The sequence below is a fragment of the Eublepharis macularius genome, chromosome 1 (genome assembly GCF_028583425.1).
Source record: "Eublepharis macularius isolate TG4126 chromosome 1, MPM_Emac_v1.0, whole genome shotgun sequence".
Lineage (NCBI taxonomy): Eukaryota > Metazoa > Chordata > Lepidosauria > Squamata > Eublepharidae > Eublepharis > Eublepharis macularius.
In genome coordinates, this window is record NC_072790.1 from 98778757 (window position 1) to 98801209 (window position 22453).

Genomic DNA, 22453 nt, shown 5'->3' on the forward strand with positions numbered 1-22453 from the left:
GAACAGCTGCTCAGCAGCCAATATGACATTCTCAAAATCTCTTTGCCTAACATTATATGCAAGTGCTGTAGGAGTATTTGAATGCCTCGTTTGCTCTGCTTTTATTAGTGCTGATATGCTTTTATTAATGTGCAACCTGAGAAAAACTCATATTAATGTCATTATTTCAAGAGACTATGAAATTAAGTTAAACATATACATGTGTTGCAGCACACTAGAAGTTCGAGATAGAGAAGGGCATAGCCAGAAGAACTTAATCATAGAGAAGCGAATCATTTAATAGCCTAATGTTCACAAGACTTGGGTATACCTCAGCAAATCAGAAAGGACTAAAGAAGAGAAGTTGCCAGCTTTTTGGTAAAATGTTCCTCTTAGCAAAACTGTAGAATTCTACAATATCTAAGTCTTAGAATTTCTTTTATCTTCCCATATTTCTCTCTCTGTCTCTCTTTTGATGCATTCATGTTATGTTTAATTTTTTTTTTTTAATCCATGGATACATATTGTTCAATTTGGAGGTGTTTTAAGCTGCTTTGGGGGATAAAGGTGGGTTAGAAGCTTTTAAAAAATACATTTTCTGGGTAATGTATTACATGTATATAGCATGCTTAGAACACAGGTGTAAACTAAGATCACAGCAGCCAGAGTGATGGTTCCCATTTGGCCTTTAAATCACTATATCCATCTTTTAGAGAAACTTGGCTCTAACTCAGATGTTTCTTGTCATAGCTCTTTAAAAGCTGAAAGAGAAAACTGCAGATGAGAGCAAAAGATTCATTACAGCGATTAAAATGAATCCTGAAGGTTGCTGGAAAATTAAAATGCAGCAGATGGAAGAAGCTTTCACCAAATGTTAACAAAAAGTGCATATAGGTGGGAAAAAATCTTATAATGGCAAAGTGCCTGAGGGATTTTTACTGAGGTCATAATCATTTTGGTCAACAGATATTGATCTTGGTATTCTGTTCATGTTCTTGAAAGCAAAAAAGGACATCTAAAAAATGCAAAAATGTACATCTCTCCCCCAGCAGAACTGTTCACATTAAGCATTTATCTTGACTCAGTTGTAAAATTCCTTTTGGTATTGACATTCTTCCTTATTATGTTAGATACAGTCAGCATTTGCCATTGGCTCCCCAAGTCTTTTGGATAAAAAACCACTCTGTCAATTTGCCATCCATCTTCCCTATCCAAAAGCTGTATGGTGGTAAACGTTAGAACAGTTTGACATGCACTAGGAGCCAGAGCTCTACATTTTTAAAACTTATCCTTGAGGAAAAGGGCCACTGGATCCAAAATATATCAGGTATATTTTAAATTGTGCATAATTTTAAATTAACTCTTGTATACCTGAATGTATATAATTGCTTCATAGCAGTTACAGTCTGATGATCTGCTAGTTGTAGAAAAGACAGACTGAACAGTACTTCAGTTATAATGGACTGACCTGTGCAGCCCTGATGTGACTAAGAACAGCTGGTGCAACAGACTTCCAGAATAAAGCCAGGAGCTTGAATAAACCAAATAGTGAAGCATTGACCTCTGCCCAGTCAATATAAACTGATTTCCATGGGCCAGCATGTCTTGCATTTACTTACTAAAGGTTAAGAGTTACCTGTTCCACACAGTTGTGAAAATGTACAAGACAAGATTTGCCTCTTTGCAAACTGATATGTTAATGATGCTTCTTCCTGAAATAATGTAGTATCATAGAGAAAAGATGTGTCTGTAATGGCATATTTTAGAACTTAAAACTGAAATAGAGGAAGGTGAACGAAAAATGAAAACGGTATGGTGTTAAATGTATGTTTTTTAATTCTTAATTATAGCCATTTAGAAGGTTGTTTTGGTTCATTGGAGTCATCTGACAGTCTGATTTTACTCCAAGAGCAGGTTATGTCTAATTCTGAGGTTAGCCTTGCTTGTCGCTGTGGAACAGCATCTTACTGGACTCCCTCTATCCATCCTGCCCCCCATCCTGTTTCCTGGCTATCTTACCTGAGTCTCAAGTCTAATCATGGGAAAGGAGAATGAAATGGACTATGGACATAATGCAGTCCTTTCTCTTCAGTTTTAAAGGTGTTACTTGGGTAAAACTCACAGGAAATGCAACATGTTTCTGGACAGAAAGATGCAGAGCGCTGGTAATAAGGCGCACAGAAGAAGTCTGGCATAAATCGAATTAATATTGGCAGTTAACTGGCGTCTAGTCTTTTCAGCTTTGCTACTCTGTATAAAAATGTTGGTGACTGTCATCCCATTAATGTATAAACTTATTATACACTAAGATGTTTCCTTAGCCCTTCTATAGCATACATAGGATGTATCCAAGGGACAGACATCTAACCTCAGAGGGATACTCTCTTCATCACAAAGACAAAAACCCATATTATTTCTTCAGGCTGGTGTGTATGTTTGTGTGCCCATGGCAGCTGAGCAGGCCCTCTCACCTACGTCTGTCTGCTTCATTCCCAATTTGTTCCTGAAAAGGAGACAAGGATCAGACCTTTGGAGAACTTGCTGAAATTTATAGACCATGCTCATCCTTGTAGTATGGCTTAAATAGTCACTGCATGGAGACTGCAAATACTAAGCACTCTTGCTACACTCTTCCCTCTTCTCACAGAGTAAACTCATCTTGTCCTTTATAAGATGTGATGAATATGTTACTTTCCTTGGTCATCCACTCCTTTTCTAGCTCTTAACAGCTATAAACCTACTGTACCAGTAAGTTTTTATCCCCATGGCTTGTTTTTACTGGCTTGTTTTGATATTGATATTAAACCATGACAGGTGAGGGGCCCACAAAGATTTGTGTGAGAGCATCTCATTTTCCCCTGTATTCCTTCCTTGGCTGTTTCCTCTTTCTCTCCTGCTGGTAGTCCTCATATAGTCTCCTCTTTTCCCTATTTACTTCTCTCCGTCCCACCCACCAGCCAACCTGCCTTTACCTTCTTCTGTCTTCAGCTTTTCCTCCTTCCCTCCCCCTGGCAGCCTTTCCCCAGGAAAACTGTGTGGTGTTGGCTGCCAAGCCAGGCCCAATTGCACAGTAGGAAACCCAAAGAGACCTCACTTTCCTCCCCATCACCCCATTGTTTTGTTTTTGTTTTGTTTTGTTTTTAGAGTTCAGTTTTTTCTGGGGGATTTGTAAAAAGATCTGTCTTGTCTGTTCACGGCCCTAGTCTCTGGATTTAAGTAGGCATAGTCAGGGACATGCTGAGAATTAGATATGCAAGTAGGGACCACAAGAATCTCAGGGGAGATCCCATCCTCCTCCCTGTGCCATATGGGCCAACCAGTTGCTGGACAACTTGCTACTTTCCCCTCTCCTTATCCACCAAGAGACTCAGGATTCTTCACTGATGGTGCAGGAGGGATGGGAGTGGGCAACAGAGGCTCCCCCTCCACCCCACCCACCTATTTCCAGCACTCAGCAGTAGTTTTGGTTACAAGGGGTGCCAGTGGCTCCTGTTCCTCCCCGCCTGGCTGCTTCACCTGCATGCTTCCATTAAGGCTGCCTCAACGGTGGGTGCAGGAGGCTCCCAGGAGTTGTCTGCACAAGTGCAGCCGTATTTGTGTGTGTGTGTGTGAGTGTGCGTGAGTGTGTGTGTGTGTGTGTGTGTGTGTGTGTGTGAGAGAGAGAGAGAGAGAGAGAGAGAGAGAGAGAGAGAGAGAGAGAGAGAGAGATTTAGTATTGTTTTTATTTATGAGCTGCCTTGAGCAGGTCTCTGGATAGATATTCTCATAATGAACAGTAAGGGGAGAAGCAAGGCCTGCTCTAATATGTAAGAAGCAAAATGGAACTGGCACAGCAGGGAATCTAGCCTATTTCCACATATGAAGCTGTCCATTTACTTCCTTATTAAGTACTAAGAAGAACTTTTGAGATAGACTTATAGAAGTTAAAATTTAGTCATGAGATTTTTCAGACCACTTGTTTCAACTTAATCAAGGTGCTCTAAGTAATTGAGAACAATAACCAAGTCCTACCCTCCTAGCCTAACTGAAAGATTAGTGTCAGAACTGGATGTACAATTCTTGATTCCTTTGACATGGTGTTGAGAACAGTGTTGGCACATCCTACCAAGCAAAGGCTGCTTTTGGTAAGAAAGCTGTTACCTTCCTGAAGGCGTGAATGCTTCCCCATATTCCGAAGTGGATGAACTCTAATCACCAGCTCAGTTCCTATGGATGAGAAACGGTGGAGAATAGAAAGGTTTTTGTTTTAAAGCCAGTAGCTACATTGCAAATTGAGTTAAAAAACTGAGTTTCTTTGTGTGTGTTCTTTAAAAATCCCTTTGATGATTTTTAAAGTTAGGAGTTTCTGAATAGTTAAACTGCTTTGCTGTAGTTTTAGTGATATATTTGAAATATTTCTCAATATGAAGAACGTTTTATGAAGTCACACAATAATTAAATATATAAACACATACACATTCATAAAAGCACACAAACAGGAAGAAAGGCTGTCATAACTCCCTTTCTATCGTGTAATTCGATTTGGTGCCTTAAACCCTCTTGTTATTTTACCTTCTGGGTATGCAATGCTGCCACCAGGAATTCAATTTCAAACTAGTTAATTTAATTTTTACCTGAATAATGTGCCCAAGCCTTAGGTTCCTTTGTAGGACTATGTGACTTTAAGGATAAGACTGGGATATATAGAAATCACATATACTCTGGAGTGAACAACACCCCCCTCCCCCAAATATACCTTTATTAGTATATGAAGCATACTAGTTTCACACTATTTCTTAAGCTTGGTGGTTTCAAAGATAGTTATCCGTTCTTAAAGTTTTTTTTCCATAGACTCAGTAACACAAAGTAATTTTCCATACAGGTTGTCAGGTTCTGGCAGTTAGATCCCCATAGCACTCCACTGCACACACTCCAGTGTATGAGTTAAAGTAACTTTATTAGAGATCCATCAGTATCAGCATACACAGACAAGGGCATTGGCAGAAGTGACATATAAAAGTTTGGAGGGGTTAGTTACAGGGAAAGTTCCCGCCTTTGGGATATGGACGGTTAAGATTCTGGCACGAAGGAGTCAGGAGGGGGGGAAGGGGTTTTGAGACAGGAGGAGAGACGAACTGGAAGAGAGAAGCAAAAATGAAGTCATTTTCAGTTCCCAGGCTCAAGCTGGCACTCAAGGACACATTCTCAAGCAGCTGCGAAAACTAAAGTAGACATCAAAGTAGGCACCTGTGAGATAAGCAACTCTCAGCCAAACAGGCCACCAATATGCAATTTCACGTACTCTCAGAGGATCAGTACACAACTCAGAATACAGAAATACTCATGACAGATATGTAGGGAGACATATATGACACAGGTCTTCTTTAAGAGAATAAACTCCACACAGACTTAGATTCATTCAGGCCTTTTCACATGCCTTGCCTGATTTAGATAGATTAATCTCTCTCTCAATCAGATATACACATACTTTCTCTCAGCGCACACAGAGTTTGCCTGACTTAGAATGAATATTTTCTTTCAGAAACACACCGTTCAGGTTTCACATAGATTGCCTGACTGAACTGGAATGAGAATCCTTTCAGGCTTCCACACAGGTTGCCTGCTTTGCCCAGAACGAATACTTTTCTCTCTGCTCAGTAACTAAAAAACCTGCAGTTCACTCTGCCCCTAGCGTACTGCTACTGTCCAGTCAGATTTCACTCCACTCATACTTCTCAATTCCGCCCACACTCTTAGTAATCAGTCAATCACTTCACTTGTCCCTCTCTTTCACACACACACCCATTCTTCTGTAACATTCCAAGCATTTAAAGAAACACACACACACTTAAAATCATTGCAAAGATTAATAAGAATTAATGAGGAAACAGCAAACAAAACAAAAAGGTCTTTAGCCACAGGTGGGAGATAATGATAGAGACAGACTGATCTTTCTGATGAGGCAGTTGGGCTTGGAGCTGAAGAAGGAAAAATCATTAGATATAAAATACCGTTAGAGCCTCAAACGTTAGATGTTCCTGCTTTAATAATGAAAAGCTAACATAGTATGCTTTTGAAAAAGCTGCTTTTTATGTTTAATCAACTTAATGAGTCAAAGGCTAGATATGATTACTAATGTCACTTCTTGAATCAGGTTTTTAAATTTCTTTTTAATCATTTCTTTGGCATTTCACCTTGCTTGTCAGCTTGTGAACACTTCAGAGAGAGGGAGGGGAGAGAGAATTTTACAAACGATGAGAATTACAGTTAGATTTATAAAGTCTATCAGCTAAAATGGTAAACATACTTTCCCCGCATTTGGAAGCGCGCTTTTAAGAAGCCAGGTACGAGGCTGTGGTAAACAATGTTAGACATAGCTGCCAACAAAATGATTTTGGCTCTTATTTTTAGATTCAGCTAGAGCTGTAATATGTTTTCTAGGCTCACATGACTCTGACACGTGAATCATTATATGCTCTTATTCACAGGGCTTTTGTACAGTGGTGGAAAATGTGTCTCCCTGTAGGTGCTCAAACCTAGGAGGCTAAAATTAATGCTCTCCTACATTAAGTAGAGAGGGAAAATATTACTGTATGCATGTGAGCATTGAATCAGCTTCTAATCAGCCGGACAACCTTTCCAGTTCATGTCATGTTATCTTCTGGAGAATTCTCTATGGTTGAATGGTTTTTTAAAAAGTGCATTTATTTGTCTCATGCAAATTGTAATAAGTAGTGTGCATGTTATGGGGTATTTTTAATGTAATTATGACTTCTGGTGCAGACATTTTAACACTGTTGTCTTCTAAAATACAGAGTGATCCTCACACTTGAGAGAATACAGGTTCAGAATATGGCAGTCAGAACACCTATTGTATAACAAAGTACTGGAAAAGTAAACCTCATATATATACCTTGATATGCACTGGATATACCTTGGCGCACTGGAACAAAAGATCCTAACTTTAAGTAATGCTGTTGGAGTGTGAACTTGCTGAGAGGGAAAGAGACTTTGGGATCCTAGTAGATATCTCAGTGAAATGTCTGTCCAGTGTGACATGGCTGTGAGAAAAGAAAAATTATACACTAGGTATTATGAGGAATGGGATTAAAATAAAACAGCCAATATCATAATGCCCCTTTATGGTGTGGCGTCATTTGGAAAACTGTGCAGTTCTAGTCATCATATCAAAAAGGACAAAACCCAAGCTGTCCATTCCCAAGAGGTGCATTAACTCTTTCCCTCTCATCTCTCTGATTGCTGCACTTAGGAAACCTACTTTCAAGTGCAGTCCATCACTGGGAGACATAATAGAGGTTTATAAAATTATGCACAGTTAGGAAGAGTGAACTCCTCTCTCAAAATACTAGAACTCAAGGGCACCTGGTGAAGTTGGTGGGCAATAGATTTAGGATGGACAGAAGAAAACGAGTCTTTAATCAACAGGTGATTAAAATGTGGAATCAATGCTTGTTTTGATATCTTTTCATATGCCTCAAGATGGCTGTTATCCATTATAATTTCCTTTTGCTCCTAAATTCCCGCTTTATTTCCCTTTTAACTTTTCTCCTTTTTATATTACCATTTCTACATTTTGAATCCTTAAAAAGTTATGTGATAGGAGCAGGATTTACTATTAGGATATGGTTATTACATGTTCTGTGTTACTGTGTGTATAGTCTGTTAGTATAGAGAGCCAGTGTAGTGTAGTGCTTACAGTGTCGGACTAGGATCTGGGAGACCCAGGTTCAAATCCCTACTCTGGCATGGAAGCTTGCTGGGTGACCTTGAGCTAGTAACACTTTCTCAAGCCTAACCTACCTCACAGGGTTGTTGAAAGGAAAAATGGAGGTGAAGTGAATGATTTAAGCTGCTTTGGTTCACCATTGTGGAGAAATGAGTGGTATAAATGAAGTGAATAAAATAAATTATGAAACTTTGCTACATTTAATTTTTACCACACAGACACTCGTTCTGGTTAAGATATGGAAAAATATTAGTACAAAGTATCAGTATTGTGAAAGTCTCATGATGAGCAAATTCTTGAAATAAGACATGTTTGAGTGTCACATGCCATTGCCATTTTTTTTTTACATAAGAACAAAATATTGGGTTTATGTTGGTAGACCCTGCCATATAGTTCATTTGAGTTGTATTTTTGTGTGAAACAAAACCTCTGCCATTGAATAAGGAGGGATTGCTGTTTCCATACATTTACATTGTGACAGATTAGTACTGCCCAATGTAGGGCAAGCACAGCAGAAGCAGAAATAATTATGTATGTCTTCCTGATAATAATTCCATATATTTCAGTATTACTTAGAATTATTTCTCTCTAACAATAATGAACCCCTTCAAGTCCTGTGGAAAAGACAAACTTTTTTTTAAAAAATGCAGGTTATAAATAGAGTACTAATGAAAGATCTCATCCTCGCCCCATGCGACTTGCTCATAAACAGTGGTGATCTTTCTTGCTTCCACTGATATATCTGAAGCAAAAAAGCAGAACATGAGGTCTAGCATCTTTAGTTTACCAAAATGCACTGGTAGGGATAGCAGTCTACTGAGCTTAAAGAGGTCTGGGCCAGTGACACCTTTTCTATGGATTTCTTATCCTGATGCCTTCAGTGAATGGAAGTCCACAAAATGCTGTCCAACCACTGTAAAGGCAGGAACAATTGCTACAGTACATTAGAACTGTATATGCCAATATGTGCATGCTGGTTTTCTGCTCTTATTACACATTGCTGGTGTCCATGTACCATACTCAGTTAATGTTTCCTTTTTGAAGGAACGTGAAAAAAGAAAGCATGAAAGGATATTGAGTGAAGAACTTGTTACTGCTGTGATCTACCTCAATCAGTTTTTACCTCCGGAACATGCTATTGTTTATATTCCTTGGGACATGGCTAAATACACAAAGAGGTGTGTGCTTCTTTATCTAAAGCAGCATTACTAAAAATGTAAAGGAACTCTCCCTTAAGGAAAGCACTGCAGGTAGTGCAGGCAGATGGAAGTTTCTGTATGATCCTTTCCACACTTGGAGAGAGGGAGAAGTTGGAGACAAAGTTCTAATTAGCCATTTTCCATTGTGTGTGTCACAGAAATCCAGAAGGACAGCGTGCTTATCCAGTGGCATTGATTGACAATGTTTGGGAAGCAAGCCAGCCAGTTCTGTCTTTTAAAGAGTATTTTGCTGTTTGGGCTTTAAAGTACTCCATAACTCCCCATTGGCCCTGCTCTCTGTTTTCTTTATATTGGTTATCCAAAGTGCTTACATGACTAATATTAGCTGATTGTCTGCAATTTGTCTTATTTATGTCTGGGGAAAGGAATGGGATGTTTCTTTTACTTTAGAAGGTTCACAATGACATAGGTTGCAATCCCTTCCTCTGGAAATGCTGTAAAATTTGTTTTGCCAATGACAAATGTCAGTGGTTAATGTTACACTTTTGCTGACAGTGTACCTGTTCCACTTCTCAAAAGTCTTCTGCCTTCTTAATAAGGATGCAAAACTTCATGGAACATTATTACTCTATATGTATAAAGCTGATGTGAAGTGAAACTCATAGAAATGGGCTTTTCAAAGACAGAATAAATCCATGTTTGCTTTTATTCCTGTCTAGCAAACTATGCAATGTCCTTGATAGGCTGAACGTGATAGCAGAGAATGTGGTGAAGAAAACTGGATTCTTTGTAAATCGTCCTGATTCCTATAGTAGTGTCTTACGCCCAGATGAAAAGTACGTATGAGAGAAAAAAAAATATTGTTCATTATTATTACAATTTTTTTAAGTGCTTTGAAATCCTTGTTTATTTAATACTGATACAGATGAAAATGCAAAATTATCCTGCTTATGGTTTCATAGTAATAAGAATAAACAATCTCGATGCTTATCATGCAATAGTATTTTATAAACTGATCTGTAAATTCATCTTCTATGTCATTAATTTTATACAATTTTTCTTTTCTTGGAAGATGACAGATATTTCTGAGAACAGTAAATGATTCAAGAACAGAACATTCACTTTACATTCTTCTTTGGATATAAAGCCAATCGGATGAACATCTCTAATAAACAAAATATAAAGCACAGTTTGTCACAGGGCCTGCCCTACCTTGGGTTTCTCTAGAGTGATCTAAAATGCGCCTGATAAGTTGTTCCTTCTTAAAACAAAGCCAGACGAACATTGAACTTAAATAGTTGAACAAATACTATTGCTTAGTAGGGATGCTGTGAAATTCACCACAAATGAGCTTGCCAGATGAACTTACCATATTTGATGGGAACGATGCCACTCATGCAGCAAACATCCCGAATGCTATGAACTGATTCCAGGGGTGGGCGAGTGTTGCTAGTAGCCATATTATTTGATTGATCTCTTGGCATAATTAACAGATAGACTCAGTGTCCTGGTAAACCAGGTCGTTCTGGGTCCAGGAGGAAGTACATGTGGAGTGGAGGCCAGGAGCACCATGGGTGTGCAGATTTAGCTGCACAGTGAGCCAGAATTGTAGGGGGGAGAGGTTTTGGCTTCATCCTGTGACATGGGCAAAGCAGCAGGATGGTCACCCTGTACTTAGATTGCAAAACCCTGTCCACATGGGCATTAATAGCATCAGTTACCCCAAGGCCATTCCCTTATGTTCCATTTTGCTTGAATACAGTGGTGCACTCTGATACAGCCTGGTGGTCTTCTTGCCTTGCGTGACATTTCTCCAGATACAGTCATAAAGTCTATGCTGATCTGTGGTGATTCAAAGGCTCTCATTAGCTTTTCTGTGAACCTTGAGGTGCCATAGGGAGGACAGTAAACCCTTACTCTATTCTCTCAACATGTTTGTTTTAAAAAACAGAACAAAAAAAATCACAACCTACTAAAGTACTGATGGACGGTGTATTGTTTCCCAGAAGGGAGGAGGACAATGTTTCATAAGTAACTGACATATTTCATGGACAATTGGTGTTCGGTGTACCATAAAAGACACAAGTGGATTTGTTTGTTTGAGTTGTCTGTATTTCTAGTCCAATTTCCATTTTTGGGAGCATGTGCAATAGGCTACCTGGCTTGCAACAAACCTTGGAATTGTGCCCCAGGGCAAACAGAATTGTTCTGGTAAACTAGAGCTTAATGATATGTCCCACACCTTCTGTACACATTATGGTACACGAAGGTCAACATTCTGAAGCACCAGAATGAGCAAGATGAACATTTGTGAGTGATACAGGGTGTGAGTGACTGAGGAGGAGGAAGAACTGATTTCTAACTACTGACATAGGAAAATACAGCTCCCGTGGTCCTGTGCATTACCCAGCATACCTGCACAAAGGTCAGTCATGTGTGAATGCTGTTATGTTGGACATGGTAGCTTCCCTGCAAACTTCAACAAATGGCTTGGCAAAGACTATCTCATCATCAATCAGTCAGGAAGAGATTTGCAACTGGCAATGGTAATGCAATCTGTGCCTAAAGTAGTTCAGGCATCCCTTCTGTATAGTAGCCTTGTGTTTGTTTTAAAAGCCCATTACTGCTTTTGGCTTGTTTTGGATCATCCAGGTTTGGCTAATTTGAGGCCAATTTTGTGACGATGTGAGGACACCATGGCCCTGAACCAAAGAAAGTTCCACTGAAATCAGTGGTCAAGTTAGTTGTAACTGAATGCCATTAGTTTTTAAATTGTGCCGTTTTAAATGTGCTTTTGTTATACCCAAGCTTTGTTGCAAGATAATCTAGTAAAGTCCTCTTATAACTATAAAATTATTAAATACGCTCAACCATATACACCACCTTCAGCACCTTTAAGGAAAGATGAGAATAAAAATACACCTCAATAAATAAGATCCAGTTACTGCCTTTCAAGGCTGAGGAGGTCAATTTTGATTGGGTTCTAATCTAGAGCTGGGAGCTTCATACAAACATCTGTAAGAAACTCACTTTTTCTCCACACTTTGTCAATTGACTGAACAGAAGGTTTTTAGTTGGGTCATGTCGCTATACCTGGGTTGCTTAGTAGAAAGAAGAAAAAAGAAAAAAACCAAAAAGGAGAACAGCAGAAATTGTACCTGTTTGCTTCCTGCTCTCCAGAGTATTTGCCCATCCTGGCTCAGTCACAGGGTACTGAGCACAGCTGACTTCCTTTTGATGCAAGTAAACAACAAAACAATGATTTTTGCTAGGCAGGCACTTCTGGATACATAATAATAAATTGCTTGGTGTATCGCTCCAGTGGTATGATAACAGAGTGGCAAAACCAACAAGTTCCTGATCAGCCGTGCAAAAGTTCACTGGTCATCTGGGCAACATATTGGATTAACTAGTCAGCATGACTTTTATTTTCCAGAATTCCAGCTGGTTGACTAGATGATTATGCTCTTTCTTGGACTGCTAGAGTTGTCTACACAGTTGGAGAGAAGGAAGTGCCCAAAGCTCTATTCTGGCCCCTTTTGTTCTTTTCATATTCCAGAATCAGATTGCTACCAGATAAAACATACTAGTGAATTTCTATTCTTGAAGTTTAAAGCCTCGTCCAGCCTAGTTGCTTTTCTGCTGACATTTTCTTCTTGGACTCTGAGTGCAGATCAGCTCTTACTTCCTCTAACTCCTTCTGTACCCACATTTTTTAATGGGTCTGTTAAATTTTGACTAATTAGTTCCTTTTTAGTGATTGTTTTATTAATTCTTGGCAGTATCTATTTATCTGGGATTGAAGACAGAAAAATTTGCAAGCCATCAAGACGTGATTAAATTCAATCCCCCTGCTCCAGAAATGGAGTCATGTCCAAGCTGGCTGCTTTGCTTGAAAAAGAACAAAGTAAAATGTTGTCCTTGTTTTCCTAAGGATGCATTCACATGAAAATGAAATTGTCCACATTGAAAGACCATAAATAGATTCCAGTGGGAACATTTTCTGGACAAGCTCCATTATGTCTCATGCACAGGAACCCATTTGTACTAATTCTCATTCATTTCAGTAGCAATCATTAAAACATACATCTTCATGCATACAGGCAGGTATTGCAGAGTACTAAGAGAAGCAGGATAAAAATGTTATACACATGTACCCAAGAGAATGAAATTTTGCTGCTTTTCATTACAATTCATGAATTAATTTGAGAACAGCTATTCGTCTATTGATCTACTGAGTACAGTTGCTTGATATTATTCAAACATGCTTGTTATTATTTAAATACACTTTTTCATGTACTATCCAGTGGCCTGTAATGTTATTTAATACTAACTGAAATTCATAGATTTTGTCATGTAATATGAGTTGCTCTTGGAGAACAATTTGTCTTGTGGCTTGACTCTCCTATTCCTTCAAAAAACATACAGCATCATCTATATGCTAATGCAATTTGCCAGTAACAATGCAGAAGCAGTTCCTCTGTGTAAAGGCTTGAAAAAATCTGTCCTTGGAAATTAGCAAAAAAAATATTTTTTGGTGAGTGACCTGCTTTTCCAAAGAAGAAAATTTCACATTCTCAGTTGCCAGTCCTATGATATCCCCTTTGGCTTTTCAAACACTAATGTACTGCTCAACATTTGATTAATGCCAAAAAGAAAGAAAAGGCCAGGCAGCTTGAGCAAGGAAAATCTGAAAGGTGCCGCCCTTGCTTGGCATATTGGAAAGAATAGGAGTTAAATTATCACCTACAACAGCGGAGATGATATCGCACTTGATTAACTGAGCACTTCCATTGCCTGTCTCTCAATTGTTGTGGAAGCCATTCACTAGATCTTTGCACCCATTGCCATGTATGCATGCCAGAATTGTAGGGACTTGGAACTGGAAGAAAGAATAAGAAACCCTTGTTATTTAAAGCAAAGTTGGGGGTGAAAGACCACGTAGAAATCAGGAGCCTTCACCTTCAAATAAGCTTGGTTGCATATGTGAGTTGTCAGGAGACAGTGGAGATAACACCATGCCCCCCTCCTCAGCAAACCACCAGGCCCAGCAAGTTGGCTGAGGCACCTTATAAAGAGCTGCGCACTAGTCAGCTGATCTTTGGCAGCTGGTCCTTTTAGAGTCAGGCACCAACTAACAGCTGGCCCTTTGACAGCCAGCTGTCTGACAATAATTTGTTGGGAAGCTCTATCCTAGGGGCAGGGGAGGGGTATGACAAAACAAAAATTTCTCAGGAAGCACTATTGGTCCCTCCCAGACTGCACCAAACCCACATAAAATTTCTGGGTAGAGTGAGGCCATTGGGAGTGCCCCAGGCCTGGCTAGGACCGTCAAAAGGTTCAGGGAGGAGGACAAACCAGCTCTGGCTCCTAGATCAGAAGGGAGAAGAACTAGGGGGGAGGAGGTAGATTAGGGTGTCTGAGGTGAAAAGAAGGCACTTAAGTCAAATTGGGCTCTGGTGCACGATGGCAGGGCCTGGATTCCTACATGGGTAATATCTTTTATTAGGACCAACCAAGTGACACAAGATAGCGTTCAAGCTTTTGACTTCACTAGAACTCTTCATCATAGATGTTACAAAATGAAAAAGGGGATGGGAGGGATGTGTTTCAGGCCATGATTTTTGACCTGTTCTTGCTAGTATTCTTATGCTTAATACTCGTAGGCATGTACATTTAAAGTGGAGTTGTTGTTGTGAGGCTGCACCTTGTGAGCAAAACAACCCCTAGAAAAGTGGGGTGTCTCCACTGAAACTGCACAACCCAGCAAATTACCTTTTACTACAAGATTTCTTGTAGACCAAGGATAAACGAATTATCTGTAATAATTATATGACCAGTTCTGGAGATAAACATCTTTTTTATCTACCCCTTCCCTTTTATTTTGTAACACCTGGCCTGATGAAGAGTTCTGGTGAACTAGAAAGCTTGCCTGTTGTTTTGTGTGATTTTGGTTGGTCCTAATGCAAGGTATTATGTGGGTTGCATTTTTGATTTTCCTTTTGGACCAGCTTGGCTGCAAACAACTTTTATGTATGTGAGTGAATGTTTTTGCTGGTTTGTATTTGCTTATCATAATAGTAAACTTAAAGGCAGGATGAGTATTATGGTGTTTACCATAGTTACAGAGATATGAATGAGGAATTAGAATAAAGCACAAAATACAGAGATTTACAAAATGAAAGTGTTTTTGCCAGTGTGGTTAAAAAACAAACACCCAGGAAGAATAAAAGAAAAATTATTTATATGTAAGCTGCAGACTTTGAATCTGTGTAAGAGTCAGGATTTAGTTTTTTTAAAAAAAATTATCCCTCCTATGCATTGGCTAAATTATTGAAATCACAGAACGTGCATGAACCTAACAGGTTCAGAACTGTCATGTCAAAGGGCTCAGGAGTGCATGAAACTACATTTTGTTGAGGGAAAGAGATGCAAGGAGATGAATCATGATTGTTTCAGGTCTAGATGCAGAAAGGAGCACCAATAGGTTCAGTGCTAATTGTGGATGCCCTCTCTCTGCTTTTCGTGATAATTATGCAGTAGACCTGGTACTGGAGAACAAGGCTGCATACGCTCAGTTCCTTGAGCTACGTCTTGTTTGTCTTCTCCCATTATATGCATGGAAGGATGGAGTGACTGCTTGGCCCTTATTTTGCTTGAGACACTAGTGGAAAGAGAAGCCACTCTACTTCTCTGTGAGAGGGTAGAAGAGAGAGTTGCCTCACTCTCACTGTAATCCAAAGTAGACCACAAACTAAGCTGTGTCTCTCCTCTCTTGTATTTCAGTGTAGAAATCCACAGCCATTGCATATTTTAACCATGCAATGGTGCTTTTGGACACCTGTCATGGAAACTCAATGTAATTCTTACAATATGTGCCCTGCCTGATACAATGTTCTGTCTTTACAGGTGGAATGAGTTGGGAGGATGTGTGGTCCCCACTGGCCGCTTGCAGGTATTGAACTGCAGTTGATTTTCCAGTTGTTAATATGGCTCAGTATTTGGCCAAAAACATCTGCAAAGTGACTATTATTGTTCTTTAACATTAGGGGAATATAATCTGTTTGAACTCTTATTTAATTATTAGTAATCATCTTAAAAATTTCAGTTGAGATTGGATACAGTTGCCCGTAAACATTCCTGGTTGGTGTCATTGGTGTGCCCTAAAGACTGTGTAGTTTATTTTCAGGCCTCAATTAATTCTAGATCAGGTGTTGGAATCAGTGCGTTGGTTTTGAAAAAGAGAAAATATTTTTGCCAGTATGCTTAGTAAATATGTTTTAAAATCCCTTTCTTGTTCAGTAAAGAATATATTTAATACTGGATAGATTTCTGTTCAGAGGGCCATGTTTACTATTAATGTTCATGCTTCTGGATTTTCCTAGTTAAGAAGCCCAGGTTTTTCTGCAAACAGCATGATTGCTGCAATGACATGAGCTTTTGAATTCAGCTTTTATTCTTGAACTGTGATACACAACTGTGAGAGAGAACTGAAATGAGAACAAATGCATACTTGCATTTGGGCTGGATCCAATAATATGGGCAGTCTATGGGCTGGATCCAATAATATGCCAAGGCACATAATTGCCAACATGGATCTTTCCTGCCTTTCCCTTTCCCTATCAACTCCTGAAACCTCCCAAAGGCTGATGCAGGACCAGCATGGAGAATGGGGGGGAAGCTATGTGATCTGGGAGGCTGTGTTAAGGATGGGGAGCTAGAGGAAATCATGCCTGCCCTACTTGTACATCAGCTCTGTCTGTGACTATGCCAACAGAAACACCCCTAGCAAAAGAGGAAGATAGCCAGTGATTTATCTGTTTGTTCATCCTCATTGCTGCCTCCTGACCCACATGGTTGTGATAACCTGCATTAGTTTTTCAGAAGTCTCAAGAGGTTCCTGGAGGATAGGGGTGGGAAGGAAAGATCTGTGACTAGCCTTGCTTGCACTTTTTTGGATCCAACCCAATGTAATTATTTCCTGTGCATTAGGTTTGTCTCTTCGTTCTTCCAAGAACCATAGGGTGACTTTCATGGTATCTATTGTATCCTCACAACAACCTTGATAAGTTGGACTGAGAAAGAGTGTGACTGGCCCAAGATCACACAGTAGGCTTTGTGGCAGCATAGGGGTTTGAACTCTGGTTTTCCTAGGCATAATCCTAATTCTAATACATGGTCTGAAAAATATTTCTGTTAACATTATATCCAGAACTTTTAAAGTAAAATAGTGGTGAGTAAACACGACGATAGTTTTAAGATCTCAACTATGTGCAAAAAGTCTTATGTACTTGAAACAGGTTTCTAGCATGCACAAAATGCTTTGCTAAAGTTAGCTGGAGACAAATGTGAGAGGAAAATGGCCAGTGAACCATGTTTGCAGCTTTGATTATTTATTTATTTATTTATTTATTTATTTATTTATTTATTTATTTATTTATTTATTTATTTATTTATTTATTTATTTATTTATTTATTTATTTATACACTGCATTTCTCCCCAGTGGGGATCCCAAAATGCTTTACATTTTTCTCCTCTCCTCCATTTTATCGTCACAACCCTGTTAAGTAGGTTAAGCTTAGAATGCGTGACTGACCCAAGTTTACCCAGCAAGCTCCCATGGCAGAGTGGGGACTGAAATTTGGATCTCCTAGATCCTAGTCCAGCATTCCAGCCACTATACCACACTGGGTTATTTTCCAAACACGCAGTAGAATTTGGTGCAAAATTTATTACCCTAACAAAAATTGTATTGACAATTTTTTGAATAAGTAGGTTATCACGTTTCTTAAAATAATTTCTGTTTTAGACTGGAGTTCTTCGAACCAATTGTGTAGATTGCTTGGATCGCACAAATACAGCCCAGTTTATGGTTGGGAAATGTGCTTTGGCCTATCAGCTTTATTCCTTAGGGTTGATTGACAAACCCAATCTGCAGTTTGACACAGATGCTGTTAGGTAAGAAGGTTACCATAATATGGTGGTAGGTTTTTCTTCAGCAATTTGTTTTTTCTTTAATCATTCTTTTCTAGCTTCTGTATTTCTACACATCAAACATTTTTATTCAATTGAAATTGACTTCAGACATTACTTAGCTATCTGGGTAAATAAATACTGTTTTATTTAATGTAAGTGTTCACTTCTTGCACCTGTATGAGTTTGTGTGTTTTCTGTGTCCCATCCTGTAAGGCTTTTGCCGTATCAAGTCAGAACAGTTGTTAGCTGCTATCCCTGCTGTTCTTGTTTATCCTGGTGGATTTATTGAAGGTTTTTTAAAATGTGTGATTCTTATGAGTCCCCTAGGATATTTTAAATTGAAAGGCAGGATGTAAATATTTTAAAGAAATTAAGACCATCGGGTTTTTTTTAACCACTCAGTGCCAAATGCAAAACATCTGTCATTCAATTTAACAAGTTAAGTGATGTGGTAATGCAAGTCCCATTTAATTTCAAAATAAGGCGATATGCTATTTTGGCCCACAGAATATAAAAGGCAGATGGGATGGTGCTTGGAGAAGAACGTCAGAATCTTTGTCTTTCCTCCTGCCATTCCTACAATTCCCCAGTTTAAAACTTTCTCCAGTGCATTGCCTTCCCGCATTCCAAATCAAGTTCCTAGGCTGAGCACAGTAGTCCAATGTATCATACTCCCCTTTCCTTCCTTCTCCCAAAACTGTGTGTTGAAATGGGTGATCATTTGGCTATTTTCTGAAAAATCTTTGGGTTGGACCTGTTTCTGTGGCTAGTAAAACCAGTATCTGAAATAAGAAGCAGGTTTTGCCCCTTTTCAGATGTGTGTTGGATTGTAATTATTGAAACTCTGTGGAAACTGTTGGAAATTTGTCTCATAGAACTCCATGAGAGCTATTCCTTATTTACACAGTTCAGTTCCTTCATCTGTATATACGTGCCTTGGGTTCCACTCTTTAATTATGCTACAGTATGACAGAGCACTAGGAAAATGTGATGAAAATTTGGTGTGTTGAGTAGATTGGCCATGAAATCCACCCAGAAAACTCCCAGTGGGCTTCTGGCCATTGGGGGGGGGGGCTGCACTGCTAGGGCTACCTTGGTGCTGGATGACTCAGGACAAGGTGAGCAGGAGCTGTTGCCAGCGGCCTATTACTTTCCAGAGACAGTGGCCCTTCTGCGATGCAAATGTAAGTGGCCCCACCCTGGTAAGTCCACTCCTACCGTCCTCACACTGCAGGGGAAGCAAAGTCAAACCTACTACTGTGGGTCAGGAAGATCGAGTAGATCCTTTTTCTCTTTCCTCGTCTCTATCAGGGGGACTAAGCCCTTATCCCTGGGCATTTTCACCTCCCAATCTACTCTGGTTGGTGTAACAGTGTTTACTTTTTCTAAAATCTTCTGGTTGAATGTGTGCAAATGTAAAGTACCCAGTCCAAATCTGTATAATGTTTTAACTTTCTGACAAGGGATTTTTTTAAATTATGGCAAACAGTGGGCAGGTCAACAGGTAAACAGAAATTGATGATTACTAGTGATACTTTATGAAGTGCATAAATGTTTAGTAAGCATTGACAGGTTCTGTTTCATAACCTGTTTAACAGCACTGAGTCAAAGCACACATTTTTAAAATAGTAATTGGTTTTACATTATACCTCCTTTGTATATTAAAGAGAAATTGTGCTTGCTTAAGTAAAGAGTGCTAATAGTATAGTAGAAATGCTGTTGATACCAAGTGCTACTATTGCTGTAGCGATAACTATGACTTAATCGCTTTCTTGTCCAGTATCTAGTAAATTCTCCAAATATTCATAAAAAAACATGTACTTTAATTTCTGAGGAAAGTATATTGGGGATTTCTAATACGAATTTTCCCTCACTTCCAAAAGTACTTTCTTAAATATAGAAACATTGTAAAGAAGACTAGGTTAGTATTATCATCTCTTGCTTCCTAAAATTCCATATACAGAAAGTTGTTTAATACAGGGGAACATAAATATGTTATTTCTACACTCTGCAAAAACACACACACACAATGGGCTCTGGGAGTAGCTATATGTTGTATTGTCGAAGGCTTTCACAGCCGGAGAATGATGGTTGTTGTAGGTTTTCCAGGCTGTATTGTCGTGGTCTTGGCATTGTAGTTCCTGACGTTTCGCCAGCAGCTGTGGCTGGCATCTTCAGAGGTGTAGCACCAAAAGACAGAGATCTTGGTCTTTGGTGTAGCACCAAAAGACAGGTGTAGCACCAAAAGACAGTGACACTGAGAGATCTCTGTCTTTTGGTGCTACACCTCTGAAGATGCCAGCCACAGCTGCTGGCGAAACGTCAGGAACTACAATGCTAAGACCACGGCAATACAGCCCGGAAAACCCACAACAACCATAGCTATATGTTGCTTGAATTTATAAGATTTAATGACTACCATATTTCTAGAGGCAAAACTCTTAGTCGTGTCTTACCTTTCTGCTAAGCTAACTATGGAGAAGAGCCTCTTGCTCTGAAGGAAGGTTCCAGATTTAGCTAAGAGTACACTACACACCCCGATTCCTAAGTAACCTTTTATGTGTCTTTTTCTTTCCTATTTTATTACCATCTGTCACTTTTAAAAAGTAGTAGTCCAGTAGCATATTTGAGACGAATAGTACTAAATTACTCATCTAAGCCCATTGATTTCAGTGGGCTTAGTCTGGAGGAACTCTGCACAGGATAGCACTGTAACAGAAATATTCCAGCATAAGCTTTCATGAGTCATAGCTCACTTCATCAGATACATGCATGGAGAGTTGCTACAAATCAGAGAACATTATACTAGATTATGCACTTCGTATGTATTCATGCATGCATGTCTTCAGTCTCTCTGTTTATACAGTGTTTGAATAGCTCTCTTGTTGGAAGCTGTCCTGGGAGACAACATAGCATTTGTGTTGTTGTTTGGGCTAAAGGGTAGGGTATCATATATCTGATTCTGAATGGGGCCACAGAGTGTGGATTAATAAATCCACAAAATGGAGCTAGGGAGAGGGGGTGGGGTTCTCTAGAAACCCTGAAGGAAGTCCCAGGTTTGCATAAAAATCTGAAATCTTAAATATCTTTACCTGTCGTGTCCACTGGTGGAGGAGGACTCACCAGGTACAAGCTTGGTGATAATCACCAGAGACTCACTACCGACACCACTCAGCTCAGCTGTGGCAGTCACTCTGCAGCTGGGTCAGCCACCATACTTTTCCTGGGGAGAGGCTGTCGGAGGGAAGGAAGGAACGCTGAAAACAGGAGCAGATAAAGGTAGATTGGCTTGTGGGTGGGAAGGAGAAATTAAAACAAATCAATGAGAGAGGCTATGGGGGCTGCCCAGGAGAGGAAAGAAAAAATAGGGGATACATGAGAAAAGAAATGCCCACCAGCAAGGCCTTGTGGGTTACCTGTTTCTATATTCCTAAAATGAACAAGTAATAAATTCTTAGCTATTTTCTTCTCCTTGCTTTAGATTATTTGAAGAACTTTATGAGGATCATGGCGATACGCTTTCTCTCCAGTATGGTGGTTCTCAACTTGTTCATCGAGTAAAAACCTACAGAAAGATAGCACCTTGGACCCAGCATTCTAAAGATATTATGCAAACTCTTTCAAGATATTACAGCAATGCTTTTTCAGGTAACTGAAATTTTCTGTGCAAACTAAGAATCTGTGCCTAAATATCCATCTTGTTGTGTATTACTAATTATCAGCAGCAGTCAATCTTTGCAAAGTGAAAACTGCTTTTTTAAAAATAGTTCTAACAACTAGCTATGTTGTGTGCTTGAATTTTTGTGATAATATTTAAACTGGGTCACTCATGGCTGACAGTTTTGAAAGTATTTGGGTTACAGTAAACTTAAAATTCAGTGGCATTAACTCAGAGATTAAAGATACGATGTCACAATTAATGTAAAACTTAGAAATCTAACAATGAATAAATGCTGTCTGCCTTCAAGGGTCAGGATGATACCCTTAAGTCAGACAGCAGGTGTCCAGTTCTCATTTAGACTAATATGGAAAGCATTGACTGGGACAAAGGAAATGCAACACATAGGAGTTAGAATTTGGTGCTTTGCAGACTCTCAGAACCAAGTTTGGGCCCTAAAAAATGGCAGTAGTCACACCACCTAATGTCAGAAGAGTGGATTCTATCTAAATGCAGATGGAGTTGTTCATTTTTTTTTTTGCTGCATCTCCCTTCTAACTGCAGACTTAAAAAGTCATTCCTGACATCAGGGAGAAAATCATGGTAACACTATGAGGTGTGATGGGGTAGGTACAGGTATGCACTTCAAAAAAATTCACAGTAATTTCAGATCTGGATTTTAGGTAGGGCACAGATCTTGTTATCCTGATTTTTCAGAAGTGTTGTTATTGTTTGGGGAATTCAGGGTGGAGGTATACTTTATGGGTCCTGAAAATTCAGGACCATTATTTTTGTCAGGTCCCTCCCCATGGAGGTAGAAGGAGCAGGGGACAGAAAGAGGGTAAGCCAGCTCCAGACATATCATGTAGGCATTGTTCCCACTGGAGGCTTCTTCCTGCTGCTGGCATCAGAGGTAGGAAATCTCATCCCACAGATGGAAAATGGTGGGTGGG

The 22453-nt window shown here is 39.4% G+C and overlaps 1 protein-coding gene across 2 annotated transcripts in view; it reads left to right on the plus strand.

The window, feature by feature from the left end:
• Positions 1–22453, plus strand: part of FIG4 (FIG4 phosphoinositide 5-phosphatase) — a 139038-nt gene that overhangs the window by 46639 nt on the left and 69946 nt on the right. For both annotated transcript variants that reach the window (XM_054995992.1, XM_054996001.1), the window contains exons 11-15: positions 8750–8883; positions 9585–9701; positions 15775–15820; positions 17676–17824; positions 21324–21490. In XM_054995992.1, coding sequence (XP_054851967.1) covers positions 8750–8883; positions 9585–9701; positions 15775–15820; positions 17676–17824; positions 21324–21490 — 613 coding nt within the window. The remainder of the gene's footprint in view (positions 1–8749; positions 8884–9584; positions 9702–15774; positions 15821–17675; positions 17825–21323; positions 21491–22453) is intronic.